The sequence below is a fragment of the Doryrhamphus excisus genome, chromosome 5, assembly GCF_030265055.1.
Source record: "Doryrhamphus excisus isolate RoL2022-K1 chromosome 5, RoL_Dexc_1.0, whole genome shotgun sequence".
NCBI lineage: Eukaryota > Metazoa > Chordata > Actinopteri > Syngnathiformes > Syngnathidae > Doryrhamphus > Doryrhamphus excisus.
The window spans coordinates 6,239,823-6,259,804 of NC_080470.1; the positions used below are offsets into that span (position 1 = coordinate 6,239,823).

The following is a 19,982-nucleotide window of genomic DNA, read 5'->3' on the forward strand; positions in this document are numbered from 1 at the left end:
GTAATATCTTCAACATATTGTGAGTTGATCGCATGGCAGATCTATTAACTCTATCAACTCTTATGCCCAGGTTACGGGATCTTTACAGGGATACAAGAGACGGCCACCGCTTTAAGCATTACCAAGCTACTGAGCCAAGTAGTTAGATACTCATTTATTTATTCTAACCTTATGAAAGGGTTTGAAACTGAGCGGGGAAGATGTCAAAAATAAGATGTACCGCTTTTCAGTCTGCATCCAGTTAAGTAAGCTATCTTTTCCTTGTATCTTTTCCTTGTTTTTCAACATTTTTTGACTCATAACAGGCCATAGTCAACCACAAAACAAATTGTGCTGTGTGTTTGTTCAAAAGTGTCGTGGAGTTGATGGAAATATCCCAGTTTAGGCATTGAGACTTCTCTTGATCCAAATTGGGAATTAGAGACATGTACATTTAAGAGGTACAACTCATATAGGATAAATGTCATGAGCAGTGAGACCGCTGCTACTGCTCATTTCATGTCATACAGGATTTAAAGCTGTCAGATTTAAAGCTGTGCATTGACAATACTGCTATTTTTGTGACTTGAAGGAGTTTTGACCCTAAGATGACCGTTATACTGTCTTCTCTTATGATTTCATTTTTCAGTTCATTACAGTGTTTGGTATTTACTCTATACTCTTATCAGGTTATTTTAAATGAGACTGTTTTTGTCATTAGAACATAAAAAACCTGTTTATGACCTTCTAAATGCAGTTTTAACATTATTAGAGCCCTCTAACAACCCTATAGTCACATTTACACATGCATTACCCAAAATAGTAGCCATAATAAGAGAAAATTTGCCATTTAAGACATGAATAACACTTCTCTGCTGTAACACTGCTCTAGTGTGATGCTATAAATATGCTCCGGCAGGTGGACAGGAAGTGACGTCAAAGGTTCAGATTTGAGTTTCAGCTTGGCGTGGGTTACTGCAATAACAGTATGCCATTTTATGTATTTATTTATTTATTGAGATTATCGTGATTTAGGGCTGCACGGCGGACGAGTGGTTAGCGCGCAGGCCTCACAGCTAGGAGACCAGGGTTCAATTCCACGCTCTGCCATCTCTGTGTGGAGTTTGCATGTTCTCCCCGTGCATGCGTGGGTTTTTCTCCGGGTTCTCCGGTTTCCTCCCATATTCCAAAAACATGCTAGGTTAATTGGCGACTCCAAATTGTCCATAGGTATGAATGTGAGTGTGAATGGTTGTTTGTCTATATGTGCCCTGTGATTGGCTGGCGACCAGTCCAGGGTGTACCCCGCCTCTCGCTCGAAGACAGCTGGGATAGGCTCCAGCACCCCCACGACCCTTGTGAGAATAAGCGGTAGAAAATGAATGAAAGAATGAATCGTGATATTATTCACACATGCAATAAAAGCCTGCCGTTTTGGCAGTCGTATAGCGTCTGTATGTCTCCTTTTGGCTAGTGTAGTATACTACATAACATTCACAACATCTTAGAAATGGTAAATTTAGTAAAATATGCATATTTTGTTTCATTTTATTACAGTGACTCCAATAAAAAAAAAAACAAGCAGCAGGCTGCAAATGCCCATGAGCCGCAATGTGGTGACACCAGCTGTAGGCTTATAAATTCCGATACCTTTGCCTGCATATTATACTTAAAAAAAAACAGTAAGTCAAGTAAAATGTTAGGTTCTACCCCAGTTGCTCTTCATGTGAGACGAGCCCCCATCAATCGACGTCCTTATCACAAACAGTTGCTGAAAGAGTGCGCGTCAGAGAGGAGGGGTGCGTCCGTCTCTCTTGCCTAAGCACACACACATACGTCCTGCGTCCTCGTTCCATCTTCGTCCATCGCCCTCCTCCTCCACCTCCTCATTGGGAGATAGATGGGAGGAGACGCTCCTGCTGAATGCAGAAGGTAACGCAGAAGAAGGACGGTCGTTTCCCCGCCAAGCTGATACATCCGCCTGTTGTAGTTTTTTTTTTTTCATCTTTTCCTCTTCGTTGCATCTTGTATTGCTTTACATGGACGCGCAGCAGGAGCCGTGTGGTTTATTTAGTGGAGACATATGACTGTTGGCACAGGTTGGATTTAAACCACTTGCCGGACTGATGAGCTCATCTCCGTTTTCTGGCTACGGGGGCGTTAAGGATGCGGCTGGTGGACTGGGTCAAGGTACCTGTCTTCGACTCATATCGGCTTGGTTCGTCTGACTGATCCTATCCATAGGGACCACTACACTGCTTTTTTTTTTTCTTCCTCTGCAAATCGGATCCGCCACCTGCAGCTTAAAGGATGGATAACTATTCTACTTTGCAATGTAAGGAAGCACATACAGTATACTGCATGCATAATGAAAAATTGCCATTCATTTTATTTAAACACCTTCAAAATGTTCACCCAAGGCCTTTTTGAAGCATTACTGCAGGAAGAGTGTTTGTGAGGAGGTGTTATGTGTTGCAGTGTTATTTACTCTCCTGTCTTAACACATAAGCAACAACCTCTTTATCCCCCACACACAACAATTAAATGTAAAATAATAATAATACTTATGAGCTCATTTAGAGTTGATTGCACCTGTTCAAGTTCAATGCATCCATACTGTCCAGGTATTGCTATGTCTGTTTTAGTGCTGCAGTTTGTTGCCTGGTGACATACACTATACAGTATGTGTGCAGCTCTCATTGCTCAAATGCAGTATATCTCTTTGACTTGCACGCCATTAAAGCAACAAGCACAAAAGCGTCCTTCTAATCAAAGGGAATATTTCATTACCATCTTCATTGCAACACATTTCAAAGCCCCTCTGTCTGCTCCGCCTGGTAGATAGAGTCTATTAATACATATTTCCAGCCGGGCTTCACTTCTAACAGGCTCATTTTGTATCATTTTGAAAACTGCCCGTTATTCTATTTTTGGGATGCTTTCTTTGGTTTCTGTGTGCGTCTTATCTATTTTCTCACATAGAGTAAAATGGTTGTCTCAGTCCGCTTGTTAGTTGATTCTTTCTACTGTACATATATATAATTTGCAGCATTATTAGCGTTGAGATGCACATAAGTCCGTTGTTAGTCAGTCTACCCTATTTGTCATCAATTTTGGAGGCTTTGGGTATGTATTTAATAGTGGCGTGTATGCATTATCGCTTAGAATAACACTTGCTGCCATTACAGCAATGGCATAGAGTAGATGTGGCTTGAGCTTTTGGCTGACTTAATCATACTAACATGGTTCCAGTGCTTGTGCCAAAACGACTACGCTGGAAACGCAGTAAACATACAGTAAGACTTCCCGAGTGTGACATTATCGGTATTCCGTTTTGCATGCTGTAAATGTTTTTAACTATAGAAGGCAATTGGGTTTAAATTAATCTGCGGGTTGACTATATAAGAAGATTGCATTGAAAAGACATAATAAACATATTAATAGCTCATCCTCCAGAGCGAGGCTGGATCGGGCTCTCTACTGCTCCTTTTAGAGCTTTGATAGCACAGCGCTACTGCTGCTGCTGCTGCTGCTGATGATGATGATGCTGCTGCTGGTTGCCTAGTGACTGCATCCACGAAACCGGCTCCCATCGTCATGGTGATGGGCTAAGGGAAGAAGGAGACCCAGAGAATGAAGGGGGACACATACAGTATATCAGTGATTCTGCAGCACAGTGATGCTGCAGGGTTGGGATTTTATGAAGGAGGTTGATGATGATGATGGTGTCAAAGTGATGACAACGATGCAAAGGAATCTTACAGTGATTTATATGATAGCATAGACAAGTTGGATACATTTTATGTGCAATTTATCATCATTTATGATTCATTTCTCAACTATATCATAATTGTTTTGGAATCTAAAACCATGACAGTCATTTCATTAACTCAACCCACCCAAAAAAAATCCATGTACAGTATCTTGGAAGATCTCTACCAGTTCTAGAGGAGGCGTTCAGGACCACGAGGAAAGGACAGAACTATTATTTTCTTTTGTTACAGCACACATTGTAATGGCGGTGCACAAGCTGCATGAAACTGCTCTAAATTGGTCTCTTCTCCTACAATGCGTTCATTATCCTTATTGGTTGTCATTTAAAGGCTGTAATGAGCTCTTTTCAATCACATCTAAATACTGTAGTGGTTAATGTTACTAAGAATATATCATTTTGAATTAACCTCTATATCACATGTGGGTAGACTATGGGCTGTTAAGCTTCTCAATCCATCCGGAAAGTTACAAATTATTTTTTTTATAAACCTTTAACATCCATGTTATAGCCAGCAATAGGATTTGCCCTGCTATTTTTGAAATTGTTAGTGAGAAACTCTTATATGTCACTTTTTAGTGATATATGGGTCATTGCGTTTATCGTAGGGACTACGTTACAGCTTACTTATTTCAGAGAAAGGAGAATGCATAGTGGTCTGTGTGATGGGGGAGGGTCAGAGAAGCACTCCGTCAAGTTTTTCTTCAAATTCGGTATTAAATTAAATTGGGCAAACATTCAAATCATTTTGTTCCTGAAGATGGATACAACAGCTTAAGGGTCTACATTTCTCTTACGAAAACCTAAAGTGAAGCTATTCTTTATGCTGTCTCGGCCACCTCTGTGCCTAATGTTAATTGCAATTACTCATTATGACATGAAAAAGTCTGCATAACTGTGGCCCATGTATGCAGGTTTGATAGTGGTATTCATTTTTCTAAACAAACATCCAGTGTAACATCAACAAGAGCAGTATAAAGATAACTTTCTGTGACAAGGCAGAAGTCAAGCATGGGTCTTGCTGCCAGAATATGTCAGTTGTGAACGTGTCTTTTTAAAGCAGAAGGAAAATAGGACAGTTGCCGGGGCCCATCTGAGCCCCATTGCAGCTGCTTAGACCATAAAATGAATAGGATTTTATATGTTCATCGTCAGCAATTGTAGTGTATGTGCATTAATGTGATGACCGTAGGTGACCCGTGAAGTCATTAAATGACCTGGCAGGGAAGTAGCAAGGTGTTTCACACTAAGGAGTGGAGACTGGGTATGTGTGTGTGTGTGTGTGTGTGTACGTGTTAGCCCAGTCTTTCACACGCTAACATCTAATCTATAGTGTAGTCTGGTGTTCCAAAAAACGACATGATTTGAACACTTTTATGTGCTTCCATGTTCAAAGTCAGCATTTTTGCCCTCATTTTCCACTTCATATTTCCATCTACATATTTGAATGTTTGGGTATTACAATAGTAATACGGTGCAATAATATATGCATTCATAATCTCATTTTTTATCAGTACAAATACGTGCCGATTTTCCACATGGCACACACTGATTGGGGGGCGGGAAGTGTACCTCACGTTATGTAGAGCATCTACAGTATCAGTATCTACAGTATCCAAGCCAGAGCCTGGAGACCCTCTTCTTGTTGTTAAAGTATTGTGCTTAGAAATACGAAAAAAGACAAAGACGTGGACAAAACTAGTAGAATGTATACTTGAGAAATCTGTACCAATACCAATGTACCAAAAAACAACTTTGTTTTCCCATAATGCAATTGAGAAATGCATTCATTGGGGCGCTGCAGTGACGTCAGCCTCCCTCTGGGCTCCTGTGGTGTACTGAGATAGCACTGCACTGCCATCCACCATTTTCTATGCTGCTTGTCCACATGGTCATGTGCGACTTCTATAACAGTGTAGCTCAGATGTGTACAAATGAATTTTAACTTTAGTGGCTGCAGCTTATACAACATAATTTACAGTATTTGCATTTATCTTTTATTTAAGTTTTTTTTTTAAATGACCTCCCAGCATGTTGCAGATTTTTAATGTTTGATTTCTGTTTACACAAAAGCTAAGAAGTTTTATGTTTTGTATTTTGCTCCCTCACTGTACCATAAAAGAGCCAAACTGTGACCTTAAAACTGATGCATGTACTAAACAGTAATAATGTTATCAAAACCACATCACCGCAGCCCAAATTTCTTGCTGTTCCCAAATGATTTCACTGGTACTAATATTTTAACCCCGGAAAAACTGTAAATAATCATCATTGATCTGTAGTGGCGTTCCTACCAACAACCAAAGGTTGTCAGTGAAACACATCTTGGCTGCCATAATGCTGATAAGAAATCCCTTACATTTTTAATAACTGAGCTATCAGTGACAGGTTACACACTGTGTCAAAATTGATCCCGTGATTCCTTGTGAGGAGATGCAATATGTGGCACTATGCCAGGCGATGGAGGGAAGGAGGAGAGTCTACAACCGTTAGTGGTTGGTCCATGTGTTGCCGTGGGCAACCCAAGCTGCTCTCTAATGGGACAAAGACCCAGGCAGCCTCTGGTCAGAGCTCTCAGAGGACATCACAGTGTTTCAATATGAGTGCTGTAGTGGGTCTTTTAAAATCCCTGTATGCATTACAGATTCACCACTTTGAACCCTTTGGGTCTATTAATAAACTCACTTTGAGTGTCATGAATATACTGTAACTACACTCTGTGTTACTGATAGGCAGCCAATGTGAAGATTCAAAACCAAGAGGACTCTTGCTGATACTGCCATCATATTTTCTACAACAGTGGAATTGTGTAAAGGACGGAAACAAGACAGATGGGTGGGAAGTGGGAGTTATTCCACTAAACATCTGCCTAGTGTCCTGTCGGGTCTGTTTCAGCTCATCTGTCATTGACTATTAGATAGGAAATGACTGATATGATATGAGATATGATCATGTGACATGCGCTTCTCTTCAGCACTGATTTTTCTCTCCGAGATTGTAGGTTACTGCCGTCTTAGTTTGATGGCCGTTCTTAAAGATTGAGTAAAATTAAATGATTTTTTTGTTTGCTTTGACTCTACATCAGTGGCCAAATGTGGCCCGCAGGACACTGGTTTGAGGCCCCCTCCTTGATATGAAAGTTTAATGTTAGTGCGGCCCGCGCAAGTTTGATATGGATGCTGTGTGGTATCATGTACGCAGAAAAAATTATTACGTTTGATTAATGTTCATGTTAAAGGTTAAATAACTGTTAATACTTATCCTCCCTATCCGTGTGGAAGTGGTAAGTTTTTGGCTATTTAAGTTTAAAGGAAATAACTTGAAGGCTACCGTTTAGGTCGCTAGCACTCTAGTTTGCGAGTTAGCATGTGTCTCAAGACCCTGCAGTTGCACGATATGTTGTAAATAAAAAAAGTATAAATGTGACTATAGTCATGTTTTGTCATGTCTACAGGGCTCTAATAATGCTTTGTTAATTTTAATCTGAAAAAAATAATTTGTTTACCCACCAACTATATGTGGTTTCTTAAGTTTTTATTATTTGCCGTATTATTATTATTATTATATTTATTTATTACTGATTGATTGATTTTCTTTATTCTTGATTTGTTTATTTATTTTTCATCTTATTTTGTGCAGAAAAATAAAAATTAAGATATTTGAGAACAGTGGAATGTTTTATCAGAGCTTTTATTGTAGAAAATCGGAACCAAAGCACTGAAAAAGTTTGTATATTTTTCTGTTTTTAATAAATGCGTTTTTTTTCCAGTGGCCCCCCAGGTAAATTGAGTTTGAGACCCCTGCTCTACATGTTGTTAAAAAAGCCATGTGTATTCTTCACTAGCATGGTAAGCAGGCAGGTTTAAAGAATAATTACTAAGGCAAACTAGGGTGTTATGTGGGTGTAGAAATTCCAAGTCATTTTATATTCCACCTTCTTTTAGCCTGAGAGGAAGGAGAATGTCATCTGTTGTCCCTGTAGAATTATTCATTCCAATAGCTTTAAATCTTTAACGGCAAAAAAAAAAAAAAAAGCTGTGGTCACTTGTTCTAATGGATATTGAGAATAATACCACTTACCCTCTGCAATAAAAAGAACACATGACTCACAAGTATTGCCAAAGGCAAATAGCAATGATTGATAAAGACCAAAAATAGAGCAAGGAGAGTGCAGCACATGAATTAAATAGACATAAACACAGTGCTTGATTGCTAGTAAGTAAGCTGTGGAATTCTGAAAACAGAAAGCATATAGCATATAGGTGGGGTAAATTATAGATATTGCTGTGTATCGTCTTGTTACTGCCAATGTCACATATTCAAGTACTGTATGGGTATTTGTTCTGTGGATGAAAGTTTTTCAATATTGTGCATCCTATCTTAAGAAATGTACTGAATTCTTAACAAGTGACTGCTCTGTGACGCCATGTTTGCTCATTTTGTTGTGCTGGATAACACTGGGGAACAATATTTTTTCAACTTTCTGTTGCATTGGATTTTTTAACTGATTCTGAATGATTTTTAGGTGCTGATTTCAAATCTGAAATTAGTTTTTCTCCATAAGCTCTAGTTTTCATGCAATTTGAGATAGATGAAATAGTCTAAATATATGAACTTACGTAACCCAAATCTATGCGTTTTGAGATTATATACATAGATTCCATTCCTGTTCCAGTTTTCAAAGGTTTGCCTTCATTAAACGATAAAGACATTGGACATGATAGGAACGAGGAAGACAGTTGTGACAATGAATTGCCAGAAACTGAGTGGGAACAATCCGAGGAATGTTCTTCAGAGACTGAATCTCCCCCAGTCCCCAAGCCTCTTCACCAAACTGAACTGAATGACTTCGTTCGGGATTTAGGTCTTTCAAAGAAAGCAGCTGAGCTTTTGGCATCAAGATTACAAGGCAAAAATCTTGTTGATCACACTGTTAAAGTGTCATATTACAGAAAGCGCGACCAGCTTTTTGTGACCTTCTTTTCTGAAGACAGACAGTTTGTTTACTGCCATGATATCCCAGGTCTTCTCAAAGAACTGGGTGTTCCTCACTATGATCCAACTGAATGGCGGCTCTTTATAGGCAGTTCTAAACGCAGTCTCAAGTGTGTTCTTTTGTATAATGGCAATGTTTACGGGGCAGTGCCTGTAGGTCATTCAGTTCATCTGCGGGAAGACTATGATGACATCAGAATGGTCATGGAATTCTTAAAATATTGTGAGCACAACTGGATCATTTGTGTAGACTTGAAAATGGTAAACTTCCTTCTTGGTCAACAGAAAGGTTTCACCAAGTTTCCATGTTTCCTCTGCATGTGGGACAGTCGAGCACGAGACAGACACTGGGTCCAGAAGGACTGGCCTGTTCGTGAAACCCTTGAAGCAGGCATGCCAAATATCACACATGACCCAATTGTTGACAGAGATAGGATCATCTTTCCTCCTCTGCACATCAAACTAGGTTTGATGAAACAATTTGTCAAGGCACTGGATACCGAAGGTGAATGTTTCCAACACATAATCAAAGCTATAACAGGGTTGTCGTTCGAGAAGATCAAAGCAGGTGTGTTTGATGGCCCACAGATTCGAACCCTCATTCGTGATGATCAGTTTGTTGCCAAGATGACCGCCTTGGAGGGGGCAGCATGGTTATCCTTTGTGGCAGTCGCTTAGAACGTCCTTGGAAACAACAAGGCAGAGAACTACAATGAACTTGTGAACAGAATGCTCCTCGCTTTTCGTGCTCTCAGGTGCAACATGAGCATCAAGCTCCATTTCTTGAACAGCCACCTTGACCAGTTCCCTGAAAACCTGGGGGCTGTGAGTGACGAACAAGGAGAGCGGTTCCACCAAGACCTAAAGATCATGGAAGAACGCTACCAAGGTCGCTGGGACAAAAGTATGATGGCCGACTACTGCTGGAGTATTAAACGAGATTACCCAGATGAAGTGTACAAACGCAAAAGTTACAAACGCAAATTCCTGCCTGACTAAAATACTGTACTGACAGAAAGTGATAAGCGTTATTAGCTGTGATTGACTCTTATCTGAAGAACGTTGTAAATTATGCTTATCTCACGTTGCGATAAAGACTGTTTTCTGAGAAACGCTTCCAGAAAAACATATGGCACGTCTAACAATGGTGTACTTTAATCTAAAATCACATTTTAATGTTCTGTTTCTTTTGCCTTGTTAAATATACTGATTTGTGGCTGACATTGCAATATCCTATAATAATGCTCGATTTTTTTCTATTTTTAATAAAAATTAAAGATTGCATAAAATCTGTAGCTTGCAGAAAAAAACTAACTTCAGATTTGAACTCAGCACACTTAAATTGACTAAAAACAAGTCTTACTTTAAATGCAACATTTTGAGTGTTCCCCAGTGTAATTGGACCATTTTTGTTCTAAGCTGATGGATACACAGAAAACCTTTTATGACTTGATCCGGGCTGTGATTAACAAGGAGGGTTGCGTTTTGTGATGGATGCACATGGAGTAAAATTATGCATGAGACTATTTGTCAGGGTTCTTCAATGGGCCAGCCAAAGTTTTGTGCGTTCAAATCTCCTCTACTTCATCTTGCTTGCCCACTAGGTTGGGTTTAACTCACTCTGTATTGTGAAGGTATTGTATTAGAGTACATCAGTAATACTGTGGCATATGACAAGAGGCCAGCGGGTGGTTCTCGTTTGCCGCTCTGACTTTATCAAGATCCACCTTTGTTGCCACTGTAGTCAACAATGATAACTGTTTTTTTGTGTCTTCCTGTAGTTATCGCATAAGGATGACATTCTTGTTCTTCTTGGGCATGAGCGAAGCTTGTGGTGTCCTGAGTAAATGCAAACTTAAAAGAAAAGACGTCTGTTCCCCTTGTATTTGTAGTAAGGGCAAGTGGTGTATCAGGTTTGTTCCACCTCATAGTGCAAACCATTGTTCCTCAGCAGTACCTGAGCTTAGCTCATAAGAAGTAAAGAAATTATTTTAGGTCTCAATTGTGTTGTCTTGGCCCTTCAGTCATTACTAATACAACATGCAGCTGTAAAAAATACAGTATTTGTCAAAACTAGTCAAAACAGTATGTTAGGGTTAAAAAAATACGTTTCTATCAAATTTTAAAAAAAGAAAATTGTACTTTTAATGACTGGACTTGCATGGTGGACGAGTGGTTAGCAGACCCGAGTTCAATTCCATCCTCGGCCATCTCTGTGTGGAGTTTGCATGCATCCTCCCACATTCCAAAAACATGCTAGGTTAATTGGCGACTCCAAATTGTCCATAGGTATGAATGTGAGTGTGAATGGTTGTTTGTCTATATGTGCCCTGTGATTGGCTGGTGACCTGTCGCCCGAAGACACCTGTGATAGGCTCCAGCACCCTAACCCAAAATACATCAATATAACGCAAGATACTCTGCCATTCCCCCTGAATAACGTGGCTTCCATAGCGCCACATTTTTAAACAATTTTAGTGTTACAAAAACTGTTTAACAATGTATTTCCTTAACCGTACTATATATCATTCTGGTGTTAGCTTGCATCGACATCCCACATGTGCCTGTGCTACACGAGCATACAGGGAACAGATGTATTGATTGTTGTTTTAAACATGTTTGCAAACACTATCCCCCAAACATCACAGACAGCACCAGCAAGTCGATTCACAGAGCAGCTGGTACGAAACTAAATACAGTACATACTGGAGAGTAGTGCTTCTCAACTGGTGGGTCGTGGATCCATTCTGTGTGGATCAGAGATAGCGAGTCAGAAATGTGTAATATATAACCGATGTTTGAGAAATTTATTCTAAAAGCAATATTAATAATATATATTCATTCCACACTTATACATGAAATATGTGATTTTGTAGTGTTATTTAGTGTTATTTTGATATTATAGCAGGACCCACTGTTTGTTGAGAAGAGCGATACATTGCTAGATTTGTTAGTAGGCACTTTTTTTTCAAGAAGATCTCTTGCTACATCTTCTTATTCTCTGACTGACCAAGCGCATATGAGGTGTGTTAAGAAGCAGTTACAGTTAGGGGTGTCCCAATCCAATATTGATATCGGATTTTGGTGTGATATCAGCAAAATATTATTATTCCACGCTAACAAAAACATGTATAATTTGAGCTAAAATCGAATGGGTATGGACATACATTGAAGGCTGCAATATCGGTATCGTATTGGAAGTGAAAAAGTTGTGTCATGACAACCCTAGTTACATACCACAATTATAATGACAAGTCCCATTATAATGTGTTCATGAGGGCAACCAGGTAGTGCCAAATCTATTTTTTTGCGGTGCAAATTGAATGTATGATAGCGAGTCAGAAATGTGTAATTTATAACCGATGTTTGAGAAATTTATTCTAAAAGCAATATTAATAATATATATTCATTCCCCACTTATACATGAAATATGTGATTTTTGTAGTGTTATTTAGTGCAATTTTGATATAATAGCAGGGCCGACTGTTTGTTGAGAAGAACGATACAGTGCTAGTTTTGTTAGTAGTCACTTTTTTTTTTTTAAGATCTCCTGCTACATCTTCTTATTCTCTGGCTTACAAAGCGCATTTGAGGTGTGTTAAGAAGCAGAGTTACAGTTAGGGGTGTCCCAATCCAATATTGATATCGGATATTGGTGTGATCTATCAGCAAAATATTATTATTCTACGCTAACAAAAATATGTATAATTTGTGCTGATATCGAATCGGTATGGACATACATTGAAGGCTGCAATATTGGAAGTGAAAAAGTTGTCATGGCAACCGTAGTTACAATACCACAATTATATTGACAAGTCCCATTATAATGTGTTTATGAGGGCAACCAGGTAGTGCCAAATCTATTTTTTTGCGGTCCAAATTGAATGTATGTGAGACACTGCTTACTGCTACCTTGTGTCAGCATGAAAGTTATCGCTAGCAGGTAGCAACAGATGTTATTAAATTGCACCTCAAAACTTTCCAGTCAAATGTAAACAAAAGGAAAACTTTGGTTGAAGACGTTGACTGGATTGATTTGACATTTTTCCATTCCAGAGGGTCACGCCACATGAACATATTTGTGTATGGGCAGGATGTTCACGTCAAACTTAAAAATGAGAATATTTTGCCCCGTTGACATAATCTTGTTCTCTCGCTTTCTTCTCATGCACCATCGTTCGTTCAATCAGAATGATTTCTCTCACCCGTAATCCAACATGCTCAATCAGCTAGAAAAGCTGCTGATAAGAGCCCACCGGTGCCAACGTTCACTTAAAATGAGGGCCACAGACGCTGATCGAGGGACACAAACTGACAAATATCCGATTCTCCGATTTTAATTGAACTGGGATGTTGTTGGTCATCAACGAGCCAAAACTGGATCACAACAATAAAGAACATTTGCAGTCAATGGGGACGTTTGGGTAGAACGGTTCTCGAAGTGATGTTGCTTTTTCCTTCTTACCTAGTCTTCTTCCAGAGACTGCTTTCACTGACTAAAAGCGAAATGAAATGAATTTTTTTCACAAATTGCCACACCTTCCTTTCGTTAACAGTGATGATGCTACCGTCTTTAATGAATGTCTGTATGTCACCTCATAAGATCACTTTGCTTGACATTGCGTTCTCCTTTTATGTGGGCAGCATCCTCAGGCTCATTGTAATGGAGGCACCAACGTGTGAAGAATGATTAAGACCATCACGATACACGTGACAGAGTGAATACCTCAGCATGTGTATGTGCATGTGTGCAGGATACTGCGTCAATGTGTTTTTTTTTTTTTTTTCAGCACGTGTATCTTAAGTGTACTGGTTGGTGTGGTTGGGTGTCAAAGAGATGAGGTCTATGAATTTCGCGGCGAGACATCTCATCTGTGTGTTTTTCTCTTGATGCTTAATGCTTCACTGCATACTCTTTTCTTTATTCATTCTCTTCCTGTTGAGTGGCTGTCTGAGTGTAGTGTTCCAGTACATTCTATAGGTGTCCAGATGTTGCAATATGTGTCTTTGTAATGGGATATTATACTATATAGGAGAATGCAATAATGTCTATTTGCATACAGTATCATATAAAAGTGAGTATGCCACACATTTCAGAATGTGGAAACTAGTATAAATGTACTGTTCAATAACAACACAGGTTGTCCCTGGAATCCTCTTCCACTGTGATGTCATCTGTAGCTGGTGGATGTTAGACACCTTGTGTTCCTCCACAGATGCTCAATGCATTCAGGTTAAACTGTACTTGACTACTTCCATCACATTCACTTGTTCACTATTGGAGGTGTGTTTGGGATCATCACCATGAAGGAACACTGAGAAGCTGCCATGTGGCTCCGTTTCAGAATGTCGCACTATGGGCTCTAATTTTGTGGCGCAGCGCAAGGTGGTGCAGCCCACACAGTGGTAATTTGGTCCGGCGCACCACTGTGCGTAGCCAATTTGGTAAACTGGACTGCGCTGTAATGGGCGTGGCGGTGCACCAGGGGAGGTGTCCACATTTTCAGCTTAGCGCAGATACAATTTTGTGACAAAACAATGCGCCAAAGCTCTGACCTGGTCTATTCTTGGCGCAGACAAAGCTCACCCACAGTGGTAAATTGGCTGACAGGTGCACAGTGCAGACACGTCACCAAAACCTCACAGGCAGGTTTTTTTTGAGTGTCAGGCACACTTTAACGCAAACAGCAACCACTATTTAAGGCAGGGGTCTCAAACTCAATTTACTTGGGGGCCACTTGAGCTCGGGTCTGGGTGAGACTGGGCCGCATCAGGTTTTCCAAAAAAACCCCCGAAAAACGCATTTATTAAAAACAAAAAAATTTAAAAAACTTTGCTTTGGTTCCAATTTTCTACAAGAAAAGCTCTGATAAAACATTCCACTGTTCTCAAATATCTTACTTTTTATTTTTCTACACAAAATAAAACCTTGACAATCCAACCTGTACCCGGTGTGCCCAGCGTTTCTTACTCGCAATGTATGGCTACCAAGAAGATGTAGTAAGAAGTGTCAGTGTGCAAGGCAGGACTGAAACACACACTATAAACCTTGCAATCCAACCTGTACCCGGCGTTCCCAGCGTTTCTCACTCGCAATGTATGGCTACCAAGCAGAAGATGTAGTAAGAAGTGGCAGTGTGCAAGGCAGGACTGGAATGCACACTATAAACCTTGCAATCCAACCTGTATCCAGCGTTCCCAGCGTTTCTCACTCGCAATGTATGGCTACCAAGCAGAAGATGTAGTAAGAAGTGGCAGTGTGCAAGGCAGGACTGGAATGCACACTATAAACCTTGCAATCCAACCTGTATCCAGCGTTCCCAGCGTTTCTCACTCGCAATGTATGGCTACCAAGCAGAAGATGTAGTAATTCTACATTTGATCAAAGTTACTTAAGAGTTGTCAGATCAAAACACAATGTGTGATAATAGAGTGTAATTTGGAAATTCACCACTTCTTGGTGTAGGCGCTCATGTACGCCTCATGGGAACTGTAGTTCTTTTAGCGTAATCAAAAAGCTAATCTACTGCAGTCAGCAGTCTTTATACTATATCAACACACCTCATTGTGTTAGTGCTACCATTATTTTCATTTGCGTTTGTCTGTTGGTGTGCAGCTTCTTTATCATTTTTGACAAAGCTACCTACTATTATTTAATAACGGGACCACACACCCCCAATAAAACATCATGATTCCAAAATAATTTGTCAACATGTAGAAATAATATCTCTGACAAATAGTCTTAGTTACTTAAGATGAATGTATGATGTTTTTTAAGGTAGAATAATGAATAGCTATGTAAATGGCCGCCACATAGGCCTGGCTGCTTCAGATGATTTAGTGGATGTTGCTGCAGTAATATTTATCTGGTGACCGTGGACCTTTTAGTTCAATGTTATGTGCAAATGTGATATCTTATATTACTTTACAAGATTTTTATGACCTTATAGATCTTTAAAATAATATATATATAGTTACCTAGCAGTCATATTTGCACATGGACTGGATGTTAGTGTGGACTGTGTCAGTTGGGGTGCATCTTTGATCATCACATTCAGACAGTTCTGCTTTACTCTTCTTTCCTCAAGCGGGTGAGTCAGAGGTGCTGTAGATGTCTGGGGAGCAACAAATAACAAGTACAGACTGTCTGAAGTACACCGGGGCATTTTTATAGGGAATTACGTATTATAGCTGCTTTCTACAAGATAAAAATTCTAATCAGAGGAATATGTTTCTGTTGGTATATATTTTTTTTACTATTCCTGGAATGTTCTACAAAGAACAAAGTAAACTATTTATACAAATGTTCCTTCTGAACTATCTGAATCGTGATGATGAAGTTTGACAGTGCACACAGGTATGTGGGAGTGCAACGTCTCACCCTTGACTGAGTGTCCTGTTTTTTGCCTTGTTGATGCCCACGTCGCCGTGGCGGTGGCATCGTGTTGAAACATTTTCCTAAGCGGCTTTGTGTCGTGACTAGTGGGCTTCACAGCAGTTGTATTCACACTGAGCTTCCTCCTCACTGTGACTGCACACCTCCTATGTCTGGCCGTGTACACACGGGACGGTGACTGGGAGAGTTGTAGCCGTGTGCAACCATTTCAGTGTATTGTTTAAAAATATTATATATTTTTAGCTTTAATGCTTAACTGTATGTCATATGTATGAAATGCAAATGAAATATGCAGCTGTCCCATACGATAAGACTTGACTTGATGTTTTTTGATGGGGAAAATAATTGTGAGTGTCAATGAAATTGAACATGATGTAACAAATTGGAACGCGTGAAGGAATGCAGTCATTTCCTCAAGATTCTAAAATTATCTATGGCCTATAATGCTGGTTTCTGCATCTTAGCATGTCATAGCAATGCCTAGAAACCATGCAAACATACCCTCAGAGCACTAAGGGGATGCCATCCGAGCAATTGGACTGGACACTTAGTAAGTGCTTTGGGATGATAGCATATCTTCATCATTCATTCATCCATCCATCAATTCATTTTATATCCCGCTTATTCTGTTCAGCGTGATGAGTGAGCTTAAGTGAGTGAACATTTTGTACATATTTTTTTTACAATATGGTAGGAAACCAGAGTATCTATACACTAACTTTGTATTCCGTCCACACTGTTTTTGGGTGTACTGTACTGTATTGTCAATTGCCAGTCAATTTTCCTCACCTGGGGGAATGCTTTAGCAGCATTGTGTATATAGAGCTTGTCAAATGGGGCTTTCAGCCAAGGCTTTTTAATTAGTGTTTTATGGTAAATTGGGGGGAATTTAGTCACTGTTACCATAGAAACTGCTCACTATTCAATTTCCGTGGCCTGTTAAATAAAACTTTAGGACTACAACTTAACAAAAGCTGTTTATGCAAATGCATGCTTTCATGCAGGTTGTGGAGTTCTTGAAAGACATTCTGCTAAGGTCTTGGGTTCAACTCCCTGCAACAGTGTGTGTGTCACTAGTATTGTATTGAAAGCAGTGATATCTTGAACAGAGTCGTGGTTCCACCAGATGGCCCAAATTATGGAGGCAGAGATGCAGTAAAGTTTTAATGCTTCAGTATATTGTCACTTTTTCACTAAAATGTAAGAGGCAAGGGAAGAGGAAAAAGAGGAATGATGGCAGCAGCAGGTGATAGATGGAGTGAACGCATGAATAGAGATCCCGGCAGTCATGCACCACTATCAGCTGGCAGTAAAAAAGAGAGATTGACTCCCAGCCAGAGAGAGGCGCAGAGAAAGAAATAGAGCAGGATGACAGAAAGATAGAATGTTTGTTCCAGATAGCAGCAGGTTTCACCGTGTGACAGAGGGAGTGAAGGTGAGCTCTCTTTAGTTTGTGTGTAGGGAAATTAAACCAGTCATCTGGGCATTTGAAAATATAAAATTACCACTTATGGGTTCATATTTTGTTACACTAAAGCTTCACGGAATTAAAAAAAAAATGAGTGTAGGATGAAGTCGTGTTTGTGAGTAAGGTAATTGTCGAGAGAGAGGATGTCTGCACAGATATTAAAGACTTTCCTGATTTTAGAAAGTGCTTATGATGATCAAATCCAGCATTTCAAATGAACCAAACCGGATCCACTTCAGATCTTGTTTCAAGAATTTGTGAGTCAAGCGCCTACTCAAGTGACAATATGCTTGATGAAGTCAACTTTAGCCTTTTTGGGCCAGTCACAGATGAATAATGACAGTTAATGCCAACCGACTCATCTTGCCTTGGATCCACTAACTCAGGGGTGTCCAAAGTGGCCCACAGAACGTTCTAAAAAAATAATTTAACAAAGAAAACTAAAAAAGCAGTGATTTGACAAGATTATAGCCAAAGTATTGAGAAAAAAAGTTGTCATCTAATGAGGAAAATGTCACAATTATATGGGAATAACACTGCAATATTATGAGGAAAAATAACATTATTTTAGTTGCATAAAGAAAAAATACATTTTAAAAAAAGTAGTACTATTATGACAACAAACAAAACAACAAATATGGTTGTAATTTTTAGGAAATAATTTATTCATTCATTTTCCACCGCTTAGCCTCACGAGGGTCGCGGTGGTGCTGGAGCCTATCCTAGCTGTCTTCAGGCGGGAGTCAGGGTACATTCTGGACTGGTCGCCAGCCAATCACAGGGCACATATAGACAAACAACCATTCACACTCACATTCATACCTATGGACAATTTGAAGTCGCCAATTAACCTAGCATGTTTTTGGAATGTGGGAGGAAACCGGAGTACCCGGAGAAAACCCAAGCATGCACGAGGTGAACATGCAAACTCCCCACAGAGTTGGCCGGGGGTGGGATTGAACTCAGCTCTCCTAGCTGTGAGATCTGCGTGCTAACCACTCGACCGCTGTGCAGCCTTAGGAAATAATGTTGGGGAAAAATGCAATTTTATGAGACTAAAGTCAAAATATTAATACAAAAAGTTCTATTCTGACAAGAAAAACATTGTATATAATAAGGAAAAGTAAACAAAGCAAACTAAACACAATTAAGTTGTAATGGAAAATTATTATTATTTTTTTTTTACACATATTTACACATGGGTCGCTGCCTTCCCACTTCCAAACTCTCCTGCTAGCTGGCGTTGACATTCTCCCACAATTTCGGATCAACATTTGCAATAAGAGTGACGGTTGGAGTTATTACAGTCGATTGATCCCCAGAACCCTCGCCTGTCTTGCTTCAATATTCCCCATATTCTTATTAAAACCATTTTAAATTATAACATGTATACAATAGATGCTCACCACCAATTAATGATGATCAATGAACTGATGGAATCAGAGTCATGGAGTTGTATTGAAGTTGTACGAAAAAAATATACACTGTATGTGAAGAAATATTTTTTGCGAATAAAATAAATAAATTATAAAATAAATAAATACATTAATAATAAATTATTAATTGTTTATAAAAAAATAAATACATTTGCAAATTTACAGATAGGGATGTCCCAATGTGATATTGATATCAGATATGGCCTCAATATCAGCCAAAACAAAGCTGAACATCAGATTATATCAATCGGCATCTTAATTCTCTTAAACTGGCACACTTATACAAGCAGTCCATTCCGTCGATCCAGCAGCAATCGGATACGCCCAACAACAATGTTTCCTGTGGTGGCACAGAACTAGGGAAGTTTAACACGACCGACCTCGTTGCAGATATGAAGCAGCATCACACAGGAAGCTCCCACGGGGTGACAAAAAGTCATTAGCTATGACAGAAAAGAGCAATGTCGGGTTTAAACGCCCCATTGAGCACCTCCAACCTCCCTATATTATGATTGCTGCTACTACATTGTAGATAAAACTATACCCCATGTGCATAAAGAAGTAAATTGGTGAGTTTTTCCTCATATTGTTCTTTGTTTGAATAATATCACTTGATCAAGCCTTTTTTAAACATCTCATACTACAATTCAAGTCATAAAACTACATATGGTTCGTGCTGATATTGGATAAATATTACTTCTGAATGGGAATTCTATGCAGCATCTTGCAGTTTCCACTGTGGAAAACTGACAGCTGAGCAGAGCCAGTAAAGTACAGTGGAAATGCGATTCAGATTCAGTTACCAAATAGTCAATAACGTCTTTTTGGTGGACACATTTTGAACCCATCAATTCCCAAGTGGTTTTATCCACTTCACATTAACATCACACAAGAATTGTACAGGTACTACGTACCGGTACACCACATATCATTCCT

The 19,982-nt window shown here is 39.5% G+C and overlaps 1 protein-coding gene across 12 annotated transcripts in view; it reads left to right on the forward strand.

Annotated features, from left to right (window-relative positions):
• The window catches only part of lrrc7 (leucine rich repeat containing 7), an 80,508-nt gene that overhangs the window by 15,541 nt on the left and 44,985 nt on the right, over positions 1-19,982 (forward strand). For 5 of the 12 annotated variants that reach the window (XM_058072557.1, XM_058072558.1, XM_058072552.1 and 2 more), the window contains exon 1: positions 1,411-2,314. The exons of 1 other annotated variant lie outside the window; for it this stretch is intronic. In XM_058072557.1, the coding sequence (XP_057928540.1) occupies positions 2,290-2,314 (25 nt within the window). In that variant the 5' untranslated portion in view covers positions 1,411-2,289. Of the gene's footprint in view, positions 1-1,404; positions 2,315-19,982 lie in introns of those variants that run through there. 6 more of the 12 variants (XM_058072561.1, XM_058072562.1, XM_058072564.1 and 3 more) reach the window with 3 other exon arrangements.